The 15621-nt window shown below is 42.2% G+C and overlaps 1 protein-coding gene across 1 annotated transcript in view; it reads left to right on the forward strand.

The window, feature by feature from the left end:
• ABCA4 (ATP binding cassette subfamily A member 4) overlaps window positions 1-15621 on the forward strand; it is a 99459-nt gene that overhangs the window by 79625 nt on the left and 4213 nt on the right. Inside the window, exons 37-45 of the mRNA XM_073358296.2 lie at window positions 2377-2492; window positions 6603-6750; window positions 7813-7936; window positions 8874-9003; window positions 9942-10062; window positions 11253-11315; window positions 11428-11534; window positions 13657-13798; window positions 14435-14569. Coding sequence (XP_073214397.2) covers window positions 2377-2492; window positions 6603-6750; window positions 7813-7936; window positions 8874-9003; window positions 9942-10062; window positions 11253-11315; window positions 11428-11534; window positions 13657-13798; window positions 14435-14569 — 1086 coding nt within the window. The remainder of the gene's footprint in view (window positions 1-2376; window positions 2493-6602; window positions 6751-7812; window positions 7937-8873; window positions 9004-9941; window positions 10063-11252; window positions 11316-11427; window positions 11535-13656; window positions 13799-14434; window positions 14570-15621) is intronic.

Consider the following 15621-nt stretch of genomic DNA (forward strand, 5'->3'; position numbering starts at 1 on the left):
CTGCATGAAAGACCCCCTAAGTTTATTCTTACCAACTTAGGTTAAAAACTTCCTCAAGGTACAAACTTTGCCTTGTCCTTGAACCCTATGCTGCCACCACCAAGCGTGTTAAACAAAGAACAGGGAAAGAGCCCACTTGGAGACGTCTTCCCCTCCAAAATATCCCCCCAAGCCCTACACCCCCTTTCCTGAGGAAGGCTTGATAAAAATCCTCACCAATTTGCATAGGTGAACACAGACCCAAACTCTTGGATCTTAAGAACAATGAAAAAGCAATCAGGCTCTTAAAAGAAGAATTTTAATTGAAGAAAAAGTAAAAGAATCACCTCTGTAAAATCAGGATGGTAAATACCTTACAGGGTAATCAGATTCAAAACATAGAGAATCCCTCTAGGCCAAACCTTAAGTTACAAAAAGACACAAAAACAGGAATATACATTCCATTCAGCACAGCTATTTTACCAGCCATTTAAACAAAAGGAAATCTAATGCATATCTAGCTAGATTACTTACTAATTTAACAAAAGTTCTGAAGAGCATTCCTGATCTGTTCCCGGCAAAAGCATCCCACACAGACAGACAGACCCTTTGTTCCCCGCCCCTGCCCTCCAGCTTTGAAAGTAACTTGTCTCCTCATTGGTCATTTTGGTCAGGTGCCAGTGAGGTTATCCTAGCTTCTTAACCCTTTACAGGTGAAAGGGTTTTGCCTCTGGCCAGGAGGGATTTTATAGTTCTGTATATAGAAAGGTGGTTACCCTTCCCTTTATATTCATGATAATAGCGGACTCCAGAAGGAGCCCAGTTCCAGCCCTTCTCATTTAAAAAGAAGAGAGTACATTAGGGTTGGGTCCACAGGATGCGTAAAACATGAGCACTTGAAGGGATCGTCAGGGGTTCAGCTAGGACCTCACAGGAAGGATATAGAGGGCAGTAATTTAGTATATGAGGGGAAGAAAGTAGATAGTCTGGATTTTGTACACCGTACTGAAACAGACAGTCATGCTAGCCTTCCATCAACTTTTAAAATCATTGCGAGGAGTTTTGTCTTAGCACTTGTTCTAGACATATTAGCTAATGCTTCTTATGCTATAAAAATGCCTTTCCCTGTGCCTTATGAACCTTTGATCATTCTGGTCATATAGTATTACTAAAGTAATAAACATAAATACTGGGCAGGGGGATGGCTGAGCTTGCTGTCACTTTATCCTCCTATTGGTATATAGCAGCAGTTCAATTTAGTGGAGTGAAGCCAACAAGAACTGTTCTTTTAATCTAATATATCTGTGTTTCTATTGCCCCAATACCTTACATATATATATCTGTTACATAAATTAGAGTTTACAGTCCTCATCCTGCTAGCCCAGGCTGGAAATATAAATCTATGAAGTGCAGTTAGATTTCTGTTGTTCCCCAAATGGCATGACATCACCACCACCCTGGACAAATTTAGTATCCTAGGAACCTGCTATGTAGGAAGATAGGGGAACCAAGCAAGGGATTGTTAGGGAATCCTGAGCAATTCTTGTACTTTGCATTGGGTTACATTGTGTCCCTGTTCAAACAAAGACACAAGGGCGCAGGAGTGGGAGTGAGGGTCTCTCAGGCCTGGTCTACCCTACAGAGGAGCCTCGCTGCCCTGGGGGTTACAGCCAGAGCCCCTCCGCCTGGCTGTCAAAGGCAGCAACAGACAATGTAAACAACACAGTGTCTACACAGACACTGCATTGACCTAACTACATCGACCAGTGGGGCTCCGGCTGTCAGCTCCCCACAATACCCCACTTCAGTCAGTATAGGCATGCTCTGCCGACGGAAGGAGCATAGAGTGGACACAAAGAGCCGATTTAATTACTGCAGGTTTCAGAGTAGCAGCCGTGTTTGTCTGTATTCGCAAAAAGAAAAGGAGTACTTGTGGCACCTTAGAGACTAACACATTTATTTGAGCATAGGCTTTCGTGAGCTACAGCTCAAGCTCACGAAAGCTTATACTCAAATAAATTTGTTAGTCTCTAAGGTGCCACAAGTACTCCTTTTAATTACTACAGTGGCTGTAGGTCGACTTAACTTAAGTCAAGTTGATTTTGTAGCGTAGACGTGCCCACAGAAAGAGCTGTTGCAAATTATTTCTCTTCCCCACATGCCAATACTTTGGACAATTGGGGAGGAGGAATTGTGCCTCTCTGAGGCATGGTGCCTCTATGCAGATCACTTACAAACTGCCCCTTCTGATGGGCTGCCTGCCAGCTAAAGGCACGATCTAACCCATTATTTCCAATGCCCCTCAATTTAAAACCGTTTTGGAGCAGATCAGTAGGCCTGGGAATGTTTGCAGCTCTACAGGGCTCACACATCACACTTCTTCCTTTGCTGTGACAGGTGAATTACACAGTGAGTGCTGGTATGGTTGTGGGTATATTCATTGGATTTGAAAAGAAAGCCTACACGTCTCCAAGCAATCTCCCTGTACTTATTGCATTGCTGCTTCTCTATGGGTAAGTCTTCCAGGCAATTTATTCATGTAGAGTCTAGTAAGCAGGCAGTGACCTTTATTTTCATGTTAGAAACAAATTTCAGGTTGCTAAGCTTGGTAGTGAGTGATGTCTAGTTTTAAAGAGGTATAATCTAGTGGGCACAACAGAGCACTGGGAACGAGGAACTTGTTGGTTCTAATCCCAGCCCCAACAATAATTTACTATATGGCCATGAGTAAGACACTTAAGCCCTCTACCACAGTCTTCCCATCTGCAAAGTCAGGACATGATATTTATTTACTATCTCACAGGGATGTTTTGAGAATTAACTAGCTAATTGGGCTGGACAGGATTTGGAGGGATGGAACTTTTTATGGCTAATTATTAGTAATAGCCATTATTATGGTAGGGCACAAAGGTCCCCATCCGAATTGAGGCTCCATTATGCTAGACACTGTGCAACCACAGATAAAGACAAAGGAGGCAGTATAGCTTAGTGGGTAGAGTACTGAACTGGTACTCAAGAAATCCAGGTATAGTTGCTCTGTTCACTCGGGTGAATTTGATGAACATTTCATCTCTCTGTGCCTTGGTTTGTCTATCTGTAAAATGCATAAGTATACTGACCCTCCTTTGTAAAGTGCTTTGAGATCTACTGATGAAAAGTGCTGTATAAGAGCTAGGTACTAAAGAGACACAGCCTACAATTGTAACTGACACAAGGATTCTGATCCCCAGCTCTGCCACATGCAGCAAAATGGGTTTACTAATGTTTACGTACCTCACAGAGGTATTGAGTCTTAAAGGTGAAATTGGACTTGTGTGCTGTTCTGCTGCTTTCTGACAGATAAAGAAGGTCTAAATGTTTTTTTTAACCCATATATTTTGTTTGTTTTCTACTCCTAGAAATTCCAGAAATATCAGATCTTGTTTTCTGAGGTTTAGCTGAGGTACTCGTTGGCAATCTTAAATATCTACTGTGAACTTTTTCAGCCTCTATCTGAAGGGGTGGAATGTATTCAGTCTTTAACAAATAGGCCATTTCTTCCAGCTGTTTAAGCAATTCAGTTAAATAAGTGTTTGCAAAAAGAGTTTTTACAAGACTGAATAAAATTCACTTCCCCTCTCAGTTAGTCAGGGTTCACTTTTAATCTCACAACCCTACTAGTTCTGCAGCTGTCCACAGTGTCCGCTACATAAAATAGATCAGACAAGATCTGAATTACTAATGTAAAACAACAAGCAGCTTTTTATCTTTAAACACAGGGGCCTTCCAGGCCCCCTTCATACACCACAAAGAAGCCTAGAATGGGCAGAAATCCAATTTTGCTTTTTCTTTAGCGGTCACCTTTAATGTGCTGAGGTTTGTCAGGCACTTTGGATGGAAGGCATTATACAACTGCTGAGCATCATTTAGTGTCTGCAAAGTACTTGAAGATGAAAAACGTTAAATAAATGATGGATACTGTTTTATTTCTAGTCACTTCCCCATGCTTTTTCAAAGTTACAATAGTGCAATCACTAAGAAGTGTGGTCACTAGTTAAAGACACGCATTTAATCAGAATAGGCAGAGGAATTTTACAGGCATAAGAATGTACTATATTAAAAGGAGTGTGTGTCTGTTGTTTTAAAAGCATCTGTAAAAATGAAGAAATGTTTGCCAAAAAGCATCCCATGTGAGTCATTTTCAACTTCCACTTGTGACCATAGCCAGGTTTTAAATATGTCTTCAGAGGCAAGAGCTAGTGCACGATCCCCACTGCATCATCTTGTGATTTTCTTTTAGCAGCAAATTGTGAAACTTGTGAAATTGTGTCATCTACTTAGCCCCCAGTTTGTACATACCAGGAATGTATGACACAGTTTGGAGCAATTCAGCACTGTTGTCACTGCAGCTTCTCCTTGTCAGACTGTTTGCTGCCCAACATTATCAGTATGTTAAAGAAGCATACTGTTGTTCTGCCGCTGAATCAACACCTGATATAGTGTGACAGTTCTTTGGGTACTCAGGACTCTGAGGCCAGGTCTACTCTACAGATCTATATCAGTATAACTCTGTCACTCAGGGGTGTGAAAAATCCACACTCCCTGAGCAATGCAGTTATACCAACCTATCCCCCTGTACAGACAGCGATATGTCAACAGGAGAGCTTCTCCCATCAACACAGCTATTGCCTCTTGGGGAGGGGGATTAACGACGCCCAAGGGAGAAGTTCTCCTCGGCATAGAGCATCTTCACGTGTGCTACAGTGGCGCATCTGCATTGGTGGAGCTGCACCAATGCAGCAGTTTAAGTGTAGACCTGCCCTTAGTCATCTTCTTACCCTCACCTCTAACAAGATGGAGTCTTTTGTGCGGTAGTGGGTGTCTTCTCTCTAACACTGTCAGCCCTTCTGCCACTCAAGCACTCTCCCCTGGGCTTATGCCAGCCCTTCCTTTGCCAGGCAGGTTAACAGTAGGTGCACCCCAATCCCCAAATCCCTTTGAATCATTCTGCAGTGGTCTCCAGCCCCTGACATTGGCTACTCCCAGAAATTCCAGATTCTCTGCACCCAAAAGTGCAGTGTACCCCAATTTGCCATTTTGTCCTTAAACCACCACTTCTGTAAACCATACAGCACTTGTGAGCACTTATAATAGAACAAAAGTAGGTTTGTTTAAGAAAAATAAAGATTGAACTAGAAACAAGAGAGTGGGGGGAAACAAGTGTTTACAATATAAAACAGGAAGCTGGATCTACATTTATCAATAGTTACCTATCCAATATAATAAAGTAGATTTCCCCCAAAGTTCAGTACTTTGCAGAGCTGGCTGGTTTCTCAATAATCAGGATCCAAATATTCATGAAAGCCCCCTGCCCTTTAAAGGTTTCCTCAGTGAATGGATCCAGAGTGTCTTTCCCCACACTGTGCTTTAGTGAAGTTGTTTGTTTCTGTTCACAGGCAGGGCGTACCCTGACCTAGTTGCAAAGTTTCTTTTCTACCTTTAAGTGGTTTTGATTGTATGTCATTGTCTCTGATGGTTTTCCATTGACTGTTCTGTGATGTGGCAAGGATAGACAATAGAACCTTGCATTACCTTGCTGACTGACTAGGGAGGGTGACAACTCCTTTTTGGTTAAAGGGGTCCTCATTGAGACACATTACCTGCTGCTGACTAATTTCTTCTCCAATTCCATAAAGCAAACTTTCAGTATAAATACATTGTTCCTTAAATATTACCTGTAGGAACATCTCACAATGATTGAGTCTTGACAAGTTATAAGCTTTCTGTAGATACCCTACATGTTGCTCTTTATGGATAAATATTCTGTAAGACATGTGTTAGGTGTAGTGAGTCTGTCAGGTCTGAGGCGAGAGCTGTTTGCAAAGAACAGGGGACACTTTGCCAAGGGGTCTCTGTGTCATAAGTAGTGGCATAGGGAACCCCAAGCTGGGTTGCAGATCAAGTGTGAGATGCATTGGTAGAGCTAAGAGAACATAAGTTTGTAAAGTATCAACCTCTGCTATGTTCTGCTCAAACCAGTATCGTGTTAGTGTCTCACTTTTATGACCTCAAAATTTCACCCATGATATTTTTTATAATAGAAAATTAATCATGTGCAATTCCTTCACTTATGTGCAGTTGCTGCCCTTATAATCACTAAAATCCTTGACTGATGAAGTGTTGTTAACCTCTAGTAAGTAATTGTGTCTGATTTTTCTGGCCAGTTCCAGGGGTTGAAATAGTGGTATTTGGCAAAACCACACAGCTCATTTACTACATCTAACCTTTACCTGCTTCTCTCATAGATACAGAGTTCAGCTGTGGCACTCATGGCTTGTCCAGAGATGTCAGGGTAGTCACCTGCTGTGTGGTGATGATTGCCATACAGGTGTTAGTTTGCTAAAATCTCATCAATTTCACCTGATGCTGTTGCTTCACATTTGAGCAGCGAACAGAACTAGGCAGATGGGGAAAAAAAGCCATTGTGTGGTAACCAAAGCTTGGAGTCCGAATGAAATCTCTGATTAGTTCTGAGATTTCGCCATGTATGGGACAAGGAGAGGAGGGCTCAGCATATGTCTCTGATTGACAAACTAAAGGGAATACTCAGAAGCTGATACGTTGTGTTTCTGTCTTTCACACAGGTGGGCAGTAATTCCCATGATGTACCCAGCGTCCTACATGTTCAGTGTTCCTAGCACTGCCTATGTTGCATTGTCTTGTCTTAATCTCTTCATTGGTATCAACAGCAGTGCCATTACATTTATCCTGGAGTTGTTCGAAAATAACCCAGTAAGCAATGTTTTCATGGAGACCTTGATTTAAAGAGCTGTGCCAAGACAGCATACTGCATGTAAGGTGTCCCAGCCTAGTATGTGGCGGGTCACCATCTGTAGTAATTGTGTTTTCGCCCTCCGCTGACCTTTCTGGGAGTGAGTAGGGAAGACGCTACTGGCTGTATGTGGACTTGGAGGGTGGAGAGCTCTGAGTGAAGCCAAAGGAACCAAATGAAGTGGGGGTAGGCACAATTGACTTGCTGAGCTACCAGCCACACACACACAAAGGAATGACAGTGAAGTGCTTTTGATCAAGGAGAAAAAATCCATCTTGAGCCACTGCCAGGAGCCAGCTTCTTCCTCAGAGTGGTACATGTGATGATACAGCGTGTTTGCTTGGCCTGGAAAAGATGATGGTTTTGGCTCATCTAGCTTCATGATTTCGTGTGCCAGCGTTATCAGGCCCTCTGGCACTGTTATCTATCCATTCTCCTTTGTATTTTCAAAAATCGTGTGTGTGCTCCTTCACAACTTCTTGCTGTGATAACATGACAATACAAGCCAGTGCTGCTCAGCCTGAGGTGCAACAGGCCAATGTTATGTTACTTCTGAGACCGAGTCTTTCCCAGATTATGCTCGTCCTTTTAGAGTTATACTCCTGGCATTAAAGACATCATAACCGGCGAGCAAGAATCTTTCTGTTCAAGAGTCCCTGTCCCAGTTTATAATGGATGGGGACAGAATGACACATTGCCTACAGTACATACAATAATATTTCAGTGTGAAGAAGGTGAAGAAAACATTTCTTTTCTCACTGGCATTTTTTTCCACATAAAACTCCCTGTTAATTTGCTTCATTTGCTAGAGTTGTCCTACTACAAACTATATCCCTATGTTCTATTTTGCAAGTCTTTGGTGTATAGACTGATAGATACTCTAACATTATCTCTGTCTTCAGAACAGAGAAGACCTAATTTCACTGATATGACAGAGAACTGAGTATTCATTTCACTTTTTTCTTAAATAAAATGCTCTAAGATGCCTGAGTTTCACTCCATATGTTGTTTCCATATGTTAGTCTTTGCAGAAATTCAATAATACACTGAAAAATATGCTGATGATCTTCCCACATTTCTGCCTGGGCCGTGGACTCATTGACCTAGCCATGAACCAAGCAGTGACAGATGTCTATGCCAGGTTTGGTAAGTAATAGCTAGTAACTTCAAGGAATGTTTTGAAACCAATGCTGATCATGTCCATACCTGTCATGTCCATGTCCATGTCCATACCGAAGATATATAAGGACTGGTGGCTGTTTCTCAAATTTCCAACTTTTTCATGTCTGTATGTGTGTCATGAATGGTCAGAACAAAAGTTCAACCCTTTTAAAGGAGTTGCAATACACCAATACAACTTTAAATGCTGCGTGGGGTATGGCCCATACCAGTAGTCTGTGTCCTAAGTGAAACCATTTCTACTGTACTTAGATTCTGATCTGCCTTCATTTTTTGCCCTTTCATAGTGGGTGGGTTTGAGAAGACAGAAACACTAACATCCGCTACCAGACTGCAGGGCTTTGAAGACTGGCATTGAAACTAATAAGTGAAGTCCCTGCTTTCCTTGCTCTGAGCTACCTGATCCCCTAGACAATCATAGCTGGGATATATGTCTGCAATGTTAATTGCTGTCTGCTATTTTGATAGCCTTCGTACTAATTTTAAAAATGGCTGCATTTCTTTAAATGCCCCCCGTGTGGTGCTGTAGCTGCCTTTGATAAAAGAGAACTTCTTGCTGGAAAGGCAGTGATAGATCAACACAAAGTTTATTAATTTTTACTCAGAAAGGAAAATTGCCACCAGAATACCCCATGAAAATGTCTAGATATGATCTGCCACTGGCCTCATATCTATGGAGACAGCATTCATTTTTGCTCCCACATATGAGTGCCTTTAGAATTTGGTTTTGAGTTTTCAATAAGAGTCTTTATTAGGGCACCTGGGAAAATTGCAGACATTGCCTGGTAATCACATAAATTACAGATTTGCATCTGAAGTCATTACACTAATGAGTTTTGTTCTGAGGAGCAGTGTTGTGTTTGGGCTATATTTCACCTTGCTTTCTCGTGATTTCACTCCAAAGGTGAGAAGCATGTCTTGAATCCATTCCAGTGGGATTTTGTTGGAAAGAACCTGGTTGCCATGGCAGTTGAAGGCATTGTATACTTTGCTCTGAATCTCCTTATGCAGCATCATCAGATCCCCACAAGATGGTATGTCCAAAAACCCTTGGACTCAGAGATAACCAAAAACTTTCATACAAGCTTAACAAAAGCTTTGTGTCTTAGTTATCCACTGTGATGCCTTTTCTCTCCTGGAAGTCTCCCATTTGTGGTGGCTTTACAAGATTCACCCTGTTTACTTTGGCATCATCCTCAGCCACTAGGGCCCTGATTCAGGGAAGCACTTAAGAATGTACTTAAGTCCCATTAACTTCATTACTTCCGTGGGATTTAAGTAGATGCTTATTTGCTCTCTTAAAACAGAAATGTTTTTCTGAATTAGAGTTTCAGGGTTAACTTATTGTATTAGGTAAACTGTGGTATTTAGTCCCCAAAGTGAACTTTTAAAGCTTCCAAGTGACTTAAATGCTGATGAGAGGTGCTGGCCAGGAAGTCCCATGGACTGCAGCCCTCTGTTTATGCACAGCACAGTAACAGCATGGGCAGCAGCTTCCCACACTGCTTCTTAAAACTGCCTCACTCCCACCAGGGAGCTTCCTCCAGGCGTGAGAGTGTAATTCATTCGCAGATGTGATTGCCAGCAAGGGTTCCAAGGATATAGTTTCACATGGACAGTTTTCCATTAAGAAGTAGACTGAGACCATCAGCTCTGTATATCTAAGGCTTTGACTGAGCACTGTGTTGTGTCAGATTCAAATTACTGATGGAGGAATGAACAGATTGATGTCCCATTACAAACCCCTTTGATCCACCCATGTGTTCACAGTACTTGGGGTTTAAGATGGAGAAGTCTACTCAAATCCAAGAGTGCTCCAGTTAATGTCATATTATAAAACTAAGGTCTTCTCTCTTCATCTAGTCACATTTCCTGGCAATCATCTAACTATGATTTCAGGCTCTGCTATTGTAATTGTATTGTGCCCCATGCTATTCACATTTTTTTCAATGAATCTGTTGCATTTCTTTAGGTTTTCTGAGCCTGCTAAGGTGCCTATTAGTGATGAAGATGAGGATGTTGCAGAGGAAAGACAAAGAATTATGAATGGAGGAAACAAAACAGATATCTTAACATTACAAGAACTGACCAAGGTAATATTTTGAGAATTTTAAAATGTATGTTCGCTTTAGTTAGAAACTTATCTGGGATGCAGTCTATTGACAGAATATTGTTCCAGAATGCACTTGAACAAGTGGACAATATAGTTTTCAAAACCAATAAAATTTTAAAAGCAAGGTTTTCCACCTTTACTTGCCTACTGCCCTCTGATCAAAGAAATCAAACCAAAGTCATAGATTTTGATATAGAAAAGTCCAGTATGGACAGGACAAGCTTCCCTACTCACACCCAGCCTAACCCTATCCAAGATCTACCATCTCCCATAGACCGTGATTCTCCACCTAGCCCTTCATTATGGGCTGTTCGGTTTCCATTTGTGAATCCCAGTCTCCACTTCTCTCTCATTTAGCTGGTTTCACATTATAAGACTAGGAGACTCTCACAGGGTATGTGTACATTGCAGTCGGGATATGTGGTTGCAGCATGTGTGTGGACATACACAAATTAGCTTTAATCTAGCTAGCTCAGGTCCTGGAGCAGTGAAGCCATGGCAGCATGGGCTTCAGTTTGGACTGTACAAGCCCACCTGGGACCCTGGGTAATTATTCAGGCAGCTAGCCTGTGCTGAAGTCCATGTTGCCGCAGCTTCACTGTAATCGGTATGCAAGCTAGCTAGATTAAAGCTAACTCAGGTATGTCTACATGTGTTGCGATCATACATCCTGACGGCAGTGTAGACAGACCCACTGTGTGGTGCTAGCTAATCTTCTCTCCAAAGATTGAAAACATCTGCATGATGTTCTCAGCCTCTTGCCCCAGCCCGAGGTACAGACATTAAGACGACATACCCATTGCTGTCGCCCTATGAATGGAAGTACTACATCACTCCTCACAGTCTTAATTTCCTTTATTGTTCTATCTTGTTTGGTACATCAGAGACATTTTGTTACAGTGAAGATTCTGGGAGCTACCTCCATAATGCCTAGATCTGAACTGGCAGGTTCGATTAGGATGATAATGGGTAAAATGGCTCCTAAATAGGGCAAATGTTTGACTCAGTGGAATGTTTGCACATTTTTTTTAATTGCTCTAAGATTATATTTTATTCCTGTCAAGCATTTGCAGTCACCTAACTCCAACATTAGTAAACTGTGACGTTCAGAGGATTCCCTCTGCTATAGATGTCTTGTAATAGGAATTTTTATTTCTTCTCTCATTCTAGATTTATGCAGGCAGACACAGGCCCGCCGTAGACAGACTCTGTGTTGGCGTTCGTCCAGGAGAGGTGGGTCATTCAATAGCTCTAGATTACACTTCGTAGATCAATTCATATTTTATGATCCCATTGGTTTTCAAGGGGAAATACTTAAGAATGTGATTAATTTTATAATTTAAAGTGCTTTGGTCTCCTGGGAGTGAATGGAGCTGGCAAGACGACAACCTTCAAAATGCTGACTGGGGATACTGACGTGACATCTGGTGATGCTGTAGTGGCTGGCAGAAGGTAAGCTCTTTAAAAACACCACAAGAGCCCAATCACCAATGGATGTGTTCACATCACAGAAGCCATTGCTACGGCTGGCACTCACTGGCAACCTGTGTTGACAGTCTCAGCAGATACAGAGGGTGGGGAGAAGTTTGTACTGCCATTGCCCTTGCTGTACCTGTCCTGTGGATAAATAGAGGGCTTCACCCTGAATCAAATCAATTAAGAGTCCAGCAAAATGAAGCCGCCTTATTTGAGAAGTTCCTAATTTCTTTTGCTCTGTTCTGTGGAGACAGCTGCTTGCAAGATCCTAGGGAAGTTTAGACTGAAAAATGAACAAAAATGGATACAGGGATTAGCTGAATGTTTTTTGTTGTGTGATTGATTTTGTGTTAGAAGATTTGCAACTAATTAATGTAATTGCTAGAGATGAGACTCAACAACAAAAATCAACCAGTTATTGAGCTCCCTCAGGTATGGGGGTCTCATAAATATAAAGGGAAGGGTAAACACCTTTAAAATCCCTCCTGGCCAGAGGAAAAACCCTTTCACCTGTAAAGGGTTAAGAAGCTAGGATAACCTCACTGGCATCTGACCAAAATGACCAATGAGGAGACAAGATACTTTCAAAGCTGGAGTGGGGGAAAAACAAAGGGTTCTCTCTATCTGTGTGTTACTTTTGCCAGGACCAGAGCAAGAATGCAGGTCAGAACTCCTGTAAAGGGCTAATAAGCAATCTAGTTAGATATGCGTTAGATTCTGTTTTGTTTAAATGGCTGATAAAATAAGTTGTGCTGAATAGAATGTATATTCCAGTTTGTGTGTCTTTTTGTAACTTAAGGTTTTGCCTAGAGGGATTCTCTGTGTTTTGAATCTGATTACCCTGTAAGGTATTTACCATCCTGATTTTACAGAGGTGATTCTTTTACTTTTTCTTCAATTAAAATTCTTCTTTTAAGAACCTGATTGTTTTTTCACTGTTCTTAAGATCCAAGGGTTTGGGTCTGTGTTCACCTATGCAAATTGGTGAGGATTTTTATCAAGCCTTTCCCAGGAAAGGGGGTGTAGGGCTTGGGGGGATATTTTTGGGGGGAAAGACGTTTCCAAGCGGGCTCTTTCCCTGTTATATATTTGTTAGATGCTTGGTGGTGGCAGCAATAAAGTCCAAGGGAAAAAGGTAAAATAGTTTGTACCTTGGGGAAGTTTTAACCTAAGCTGGTAAAAATAAGTTTAGGGGGTTTTTCGTGCAGGTCCCGACATCTGTACCCTAGAGTTCAGAGTGGGGAAGGAAACTTGACAGAGGGTATTCAGATCCAGAGAAGGATCAGCACCCTCTAATGTCTAGGGCTCTTTAGACCTGGGGTTTGGGACTTGGGGCCCATCTCTGGCGATCTCTAGCTGTTGCTTAAATTGCATTAGGGTGACGCTGTGAATGGATGCTTCAATTGCATTAGGGTGACACTGTGATTGGATATTTCATGATCTGGCATTTTGAATGTTTCATTGTGCTATAGAGATCTTTCTTTCCATGTGGAATGCCGTAGCTCTTTAAGAATGTTTGTTGTTTAATGCTTCGGCCCATACTGCGTTGCAGACTGTAACTCTCAAACAGCAGAGGCCGACAGTAACTTAGGCCACAAGAAATTATCTGTTTTATTTCACTTCTCCCTCCATTTCCTCCCAACCCAGAAGCAATGTCAACACTGTTTCCTACCTATGTACGCCAGAGGATGCACTCTAAGATTAAACTGCCTGATTTGTTATCTAGAAATAAACACTATTAACAAAATACAGTTTGCTGAATGGCTGCTTGAATAGGAGCTAACTTTACTTGTCTTTAAGTCAATTTACACACTATGATTTAACTGCAGCAGAAAAAACAAGGGAAGGGGAAATGGCTTTGCACGCTTAGTAGGAATGAGTAGACCTTATTCACCACACTCTAGCCATCATACAGTAGAGCACCTGCTCTGCAGCTGAAAATTTATCAAAGTCTTACACTGTGAAATTCATTTCTAGGCTGATTTCACTAATGAGGGAGATGTTGCCCACAGTAGAAAGGACGTCTGATTCTCTATCCCAGACCTAGCTATTAGCATTTCTTCAGTCAACAGACTTTGCTTTTCCTTTCTTTCTCCAGTATATTGACCCACATCTCTAATGTCCATCAAAACATGGGCTACTGTCCACAATTTGATGCTATTGATGACCTCCTCACAGGCCGGGAACACCTCCATCTCTATGCACGCCTGCGAGGGGTTCCTGCAGAGGAAATCGAGGGGGTACGAACAGTCTCTTCATCAGCTTTCTTGGTTACGATAAATATTTTAGATGTTTGATTGGGCCCCTCTAAGATCAAGGACAATAATTTTAAATTTGGCTTGACTTTCCGTGCCTTGAAATTCTGGGTGCGGTTCAAGTCATTTGGACAGCTAAGTTCATGATTGCACCAGAAATCCAGGTACCTAGTCATCCTGGAGGCATGAACTGCACCTGCAAAAGTGAGGGATTAAAAACAGAAACCTGACTAAGGCTTGCTAAAAATGTGGCTACTGGGGCTTAAAGCTGGACTGGTGCTTTCTCCAAATTACATGTTTATTTTGTTCTTGTCTTAGAGAGGAGTGTGTGTGTGTGTGTGTGTGTGAGAGAGAGAGAGAGAGAGAGAATGAGAATGAGAATGAAAAGCATATTCTAAAGGAAAAAATTAGAATGTTGTAGAGAAGCAAAATTTCACCCATCATCACAAACACTTGTGCTCACTGATGGACTCACCCTAATTCCAGTTCTGAAATACATGTGCTAAAAGATGAGGTTTTGCTGTGGCGCTGCCTAGCAGTGGCAAGTGTGCAGCTATCAACAGCTGTGCATGCGGTTCACTATCTGCTGTGTGAAAGAAGAATGACTTCTCTCTCCCACAGGTTGCTGACTGGGGGATTCAGAAGCTGGGTCTCCAGATGTATGCAGACCAGCTGGCAGGCACATACAGTGGTGGTAACAAGCGCAAACTCTCCACTGCCATTGCCCTGATAGGCTGCCCTCCTCTTGTCCTGCTAGTAAGTGTCACAGTAAAGTAGCTCTGTGATAATGCATTCTGTGTGTGAGCAATAAGGGGCTGATCCAGAGAGGTGCTGAGTACCCTCAAGCCAATGGCATTCTCACTAGTTTGATTTCACTGGGAGGCAGGGATGCTCAACACCTCATAGGATTGGGCCCTACATGACTGCCATAGGAAAACTTTTCAACAGAGATGGGCTTGAGTTAAAATCTAGGATCCAAACATCACTGAATTTAGGGAAAATTCAAATCCGTTTTGTGTCTCAGAGCCACCTCTGCTTTTTAATGGAGAATGAACCAGAGAACAACCATTACAGTCAGAAGAACATACCTGGCTGTGTATGGGCCATACCTGACTGACAGTGCCATCAGATGTACCTAGCAAAAGAAAAGTGCAGGTGGAGTATAGCTAGTCTCTTCCATCAACAGCGTTTTGGGAATAAAACATGTAAATAATATTTCAATTATTCCTTAAATTATAATGTTAGAGTATGTGACAGAGTGCCAGGCAAGAAAGGTTGAGTCAGCACTGTGTTCCCAGCAGCTCCAATCAAGCAAAGCAGATTGGAGCTGATTAAGTAGAGGTGCCTAATTTGTGGGTGGGGCAGGGCAGACAGGCTAATTCTGCCATTAGGCAGAGCCCACAAATAGGCACAGGAAGGAAGTGGAAAGGGAGGAAGCAGGCAGGTAGGGAAGGGAGAGATTGCTCTCCCTTGCTTGATACAGGAGCTGTATATGTTATGAAGGTGGTGGGAATCCATTTGTAAATAAACTGCACAAGGTGTTGGACCAGCACAAGGGACTCAGTGTAGTTGGTAGACTGGGACAGAAGCAAGAGCCAGGAGCCCTGTTACAGAGTAACACAAGTTTCCAGTTGTTTGTGTTGGCAGTAACGGTTTAACTCATATGCAATTACTGTCAATATGTATGCTATTAAATCATATAGTAACACTTCAGTTTGCATGATAAAAGGGAGCATTGAGTGCTCTCTAGTTACATGGTAGTCATGGGCAACGGGTGAACCCTTGCTTTGGGGAGGCTGGCCCCGCCC

The sequence above is a fragment of the Lepidochelys kempii genome, chromosome 8 (genome assembly GCF_965140285.1).
Source record: "Lepidochelys kempii isolate rLepKem1 chromosome 8, rLepKem1.hap1, whole genome shotgun sequence".
In the NCBI taxonomy this organism is placed as follows: domain Eukaryota; kingdom Metazoa; phylum Chordata; order Testudines; family Cheloniidae; genus Lepidochelys; species Lepidochelys kempii.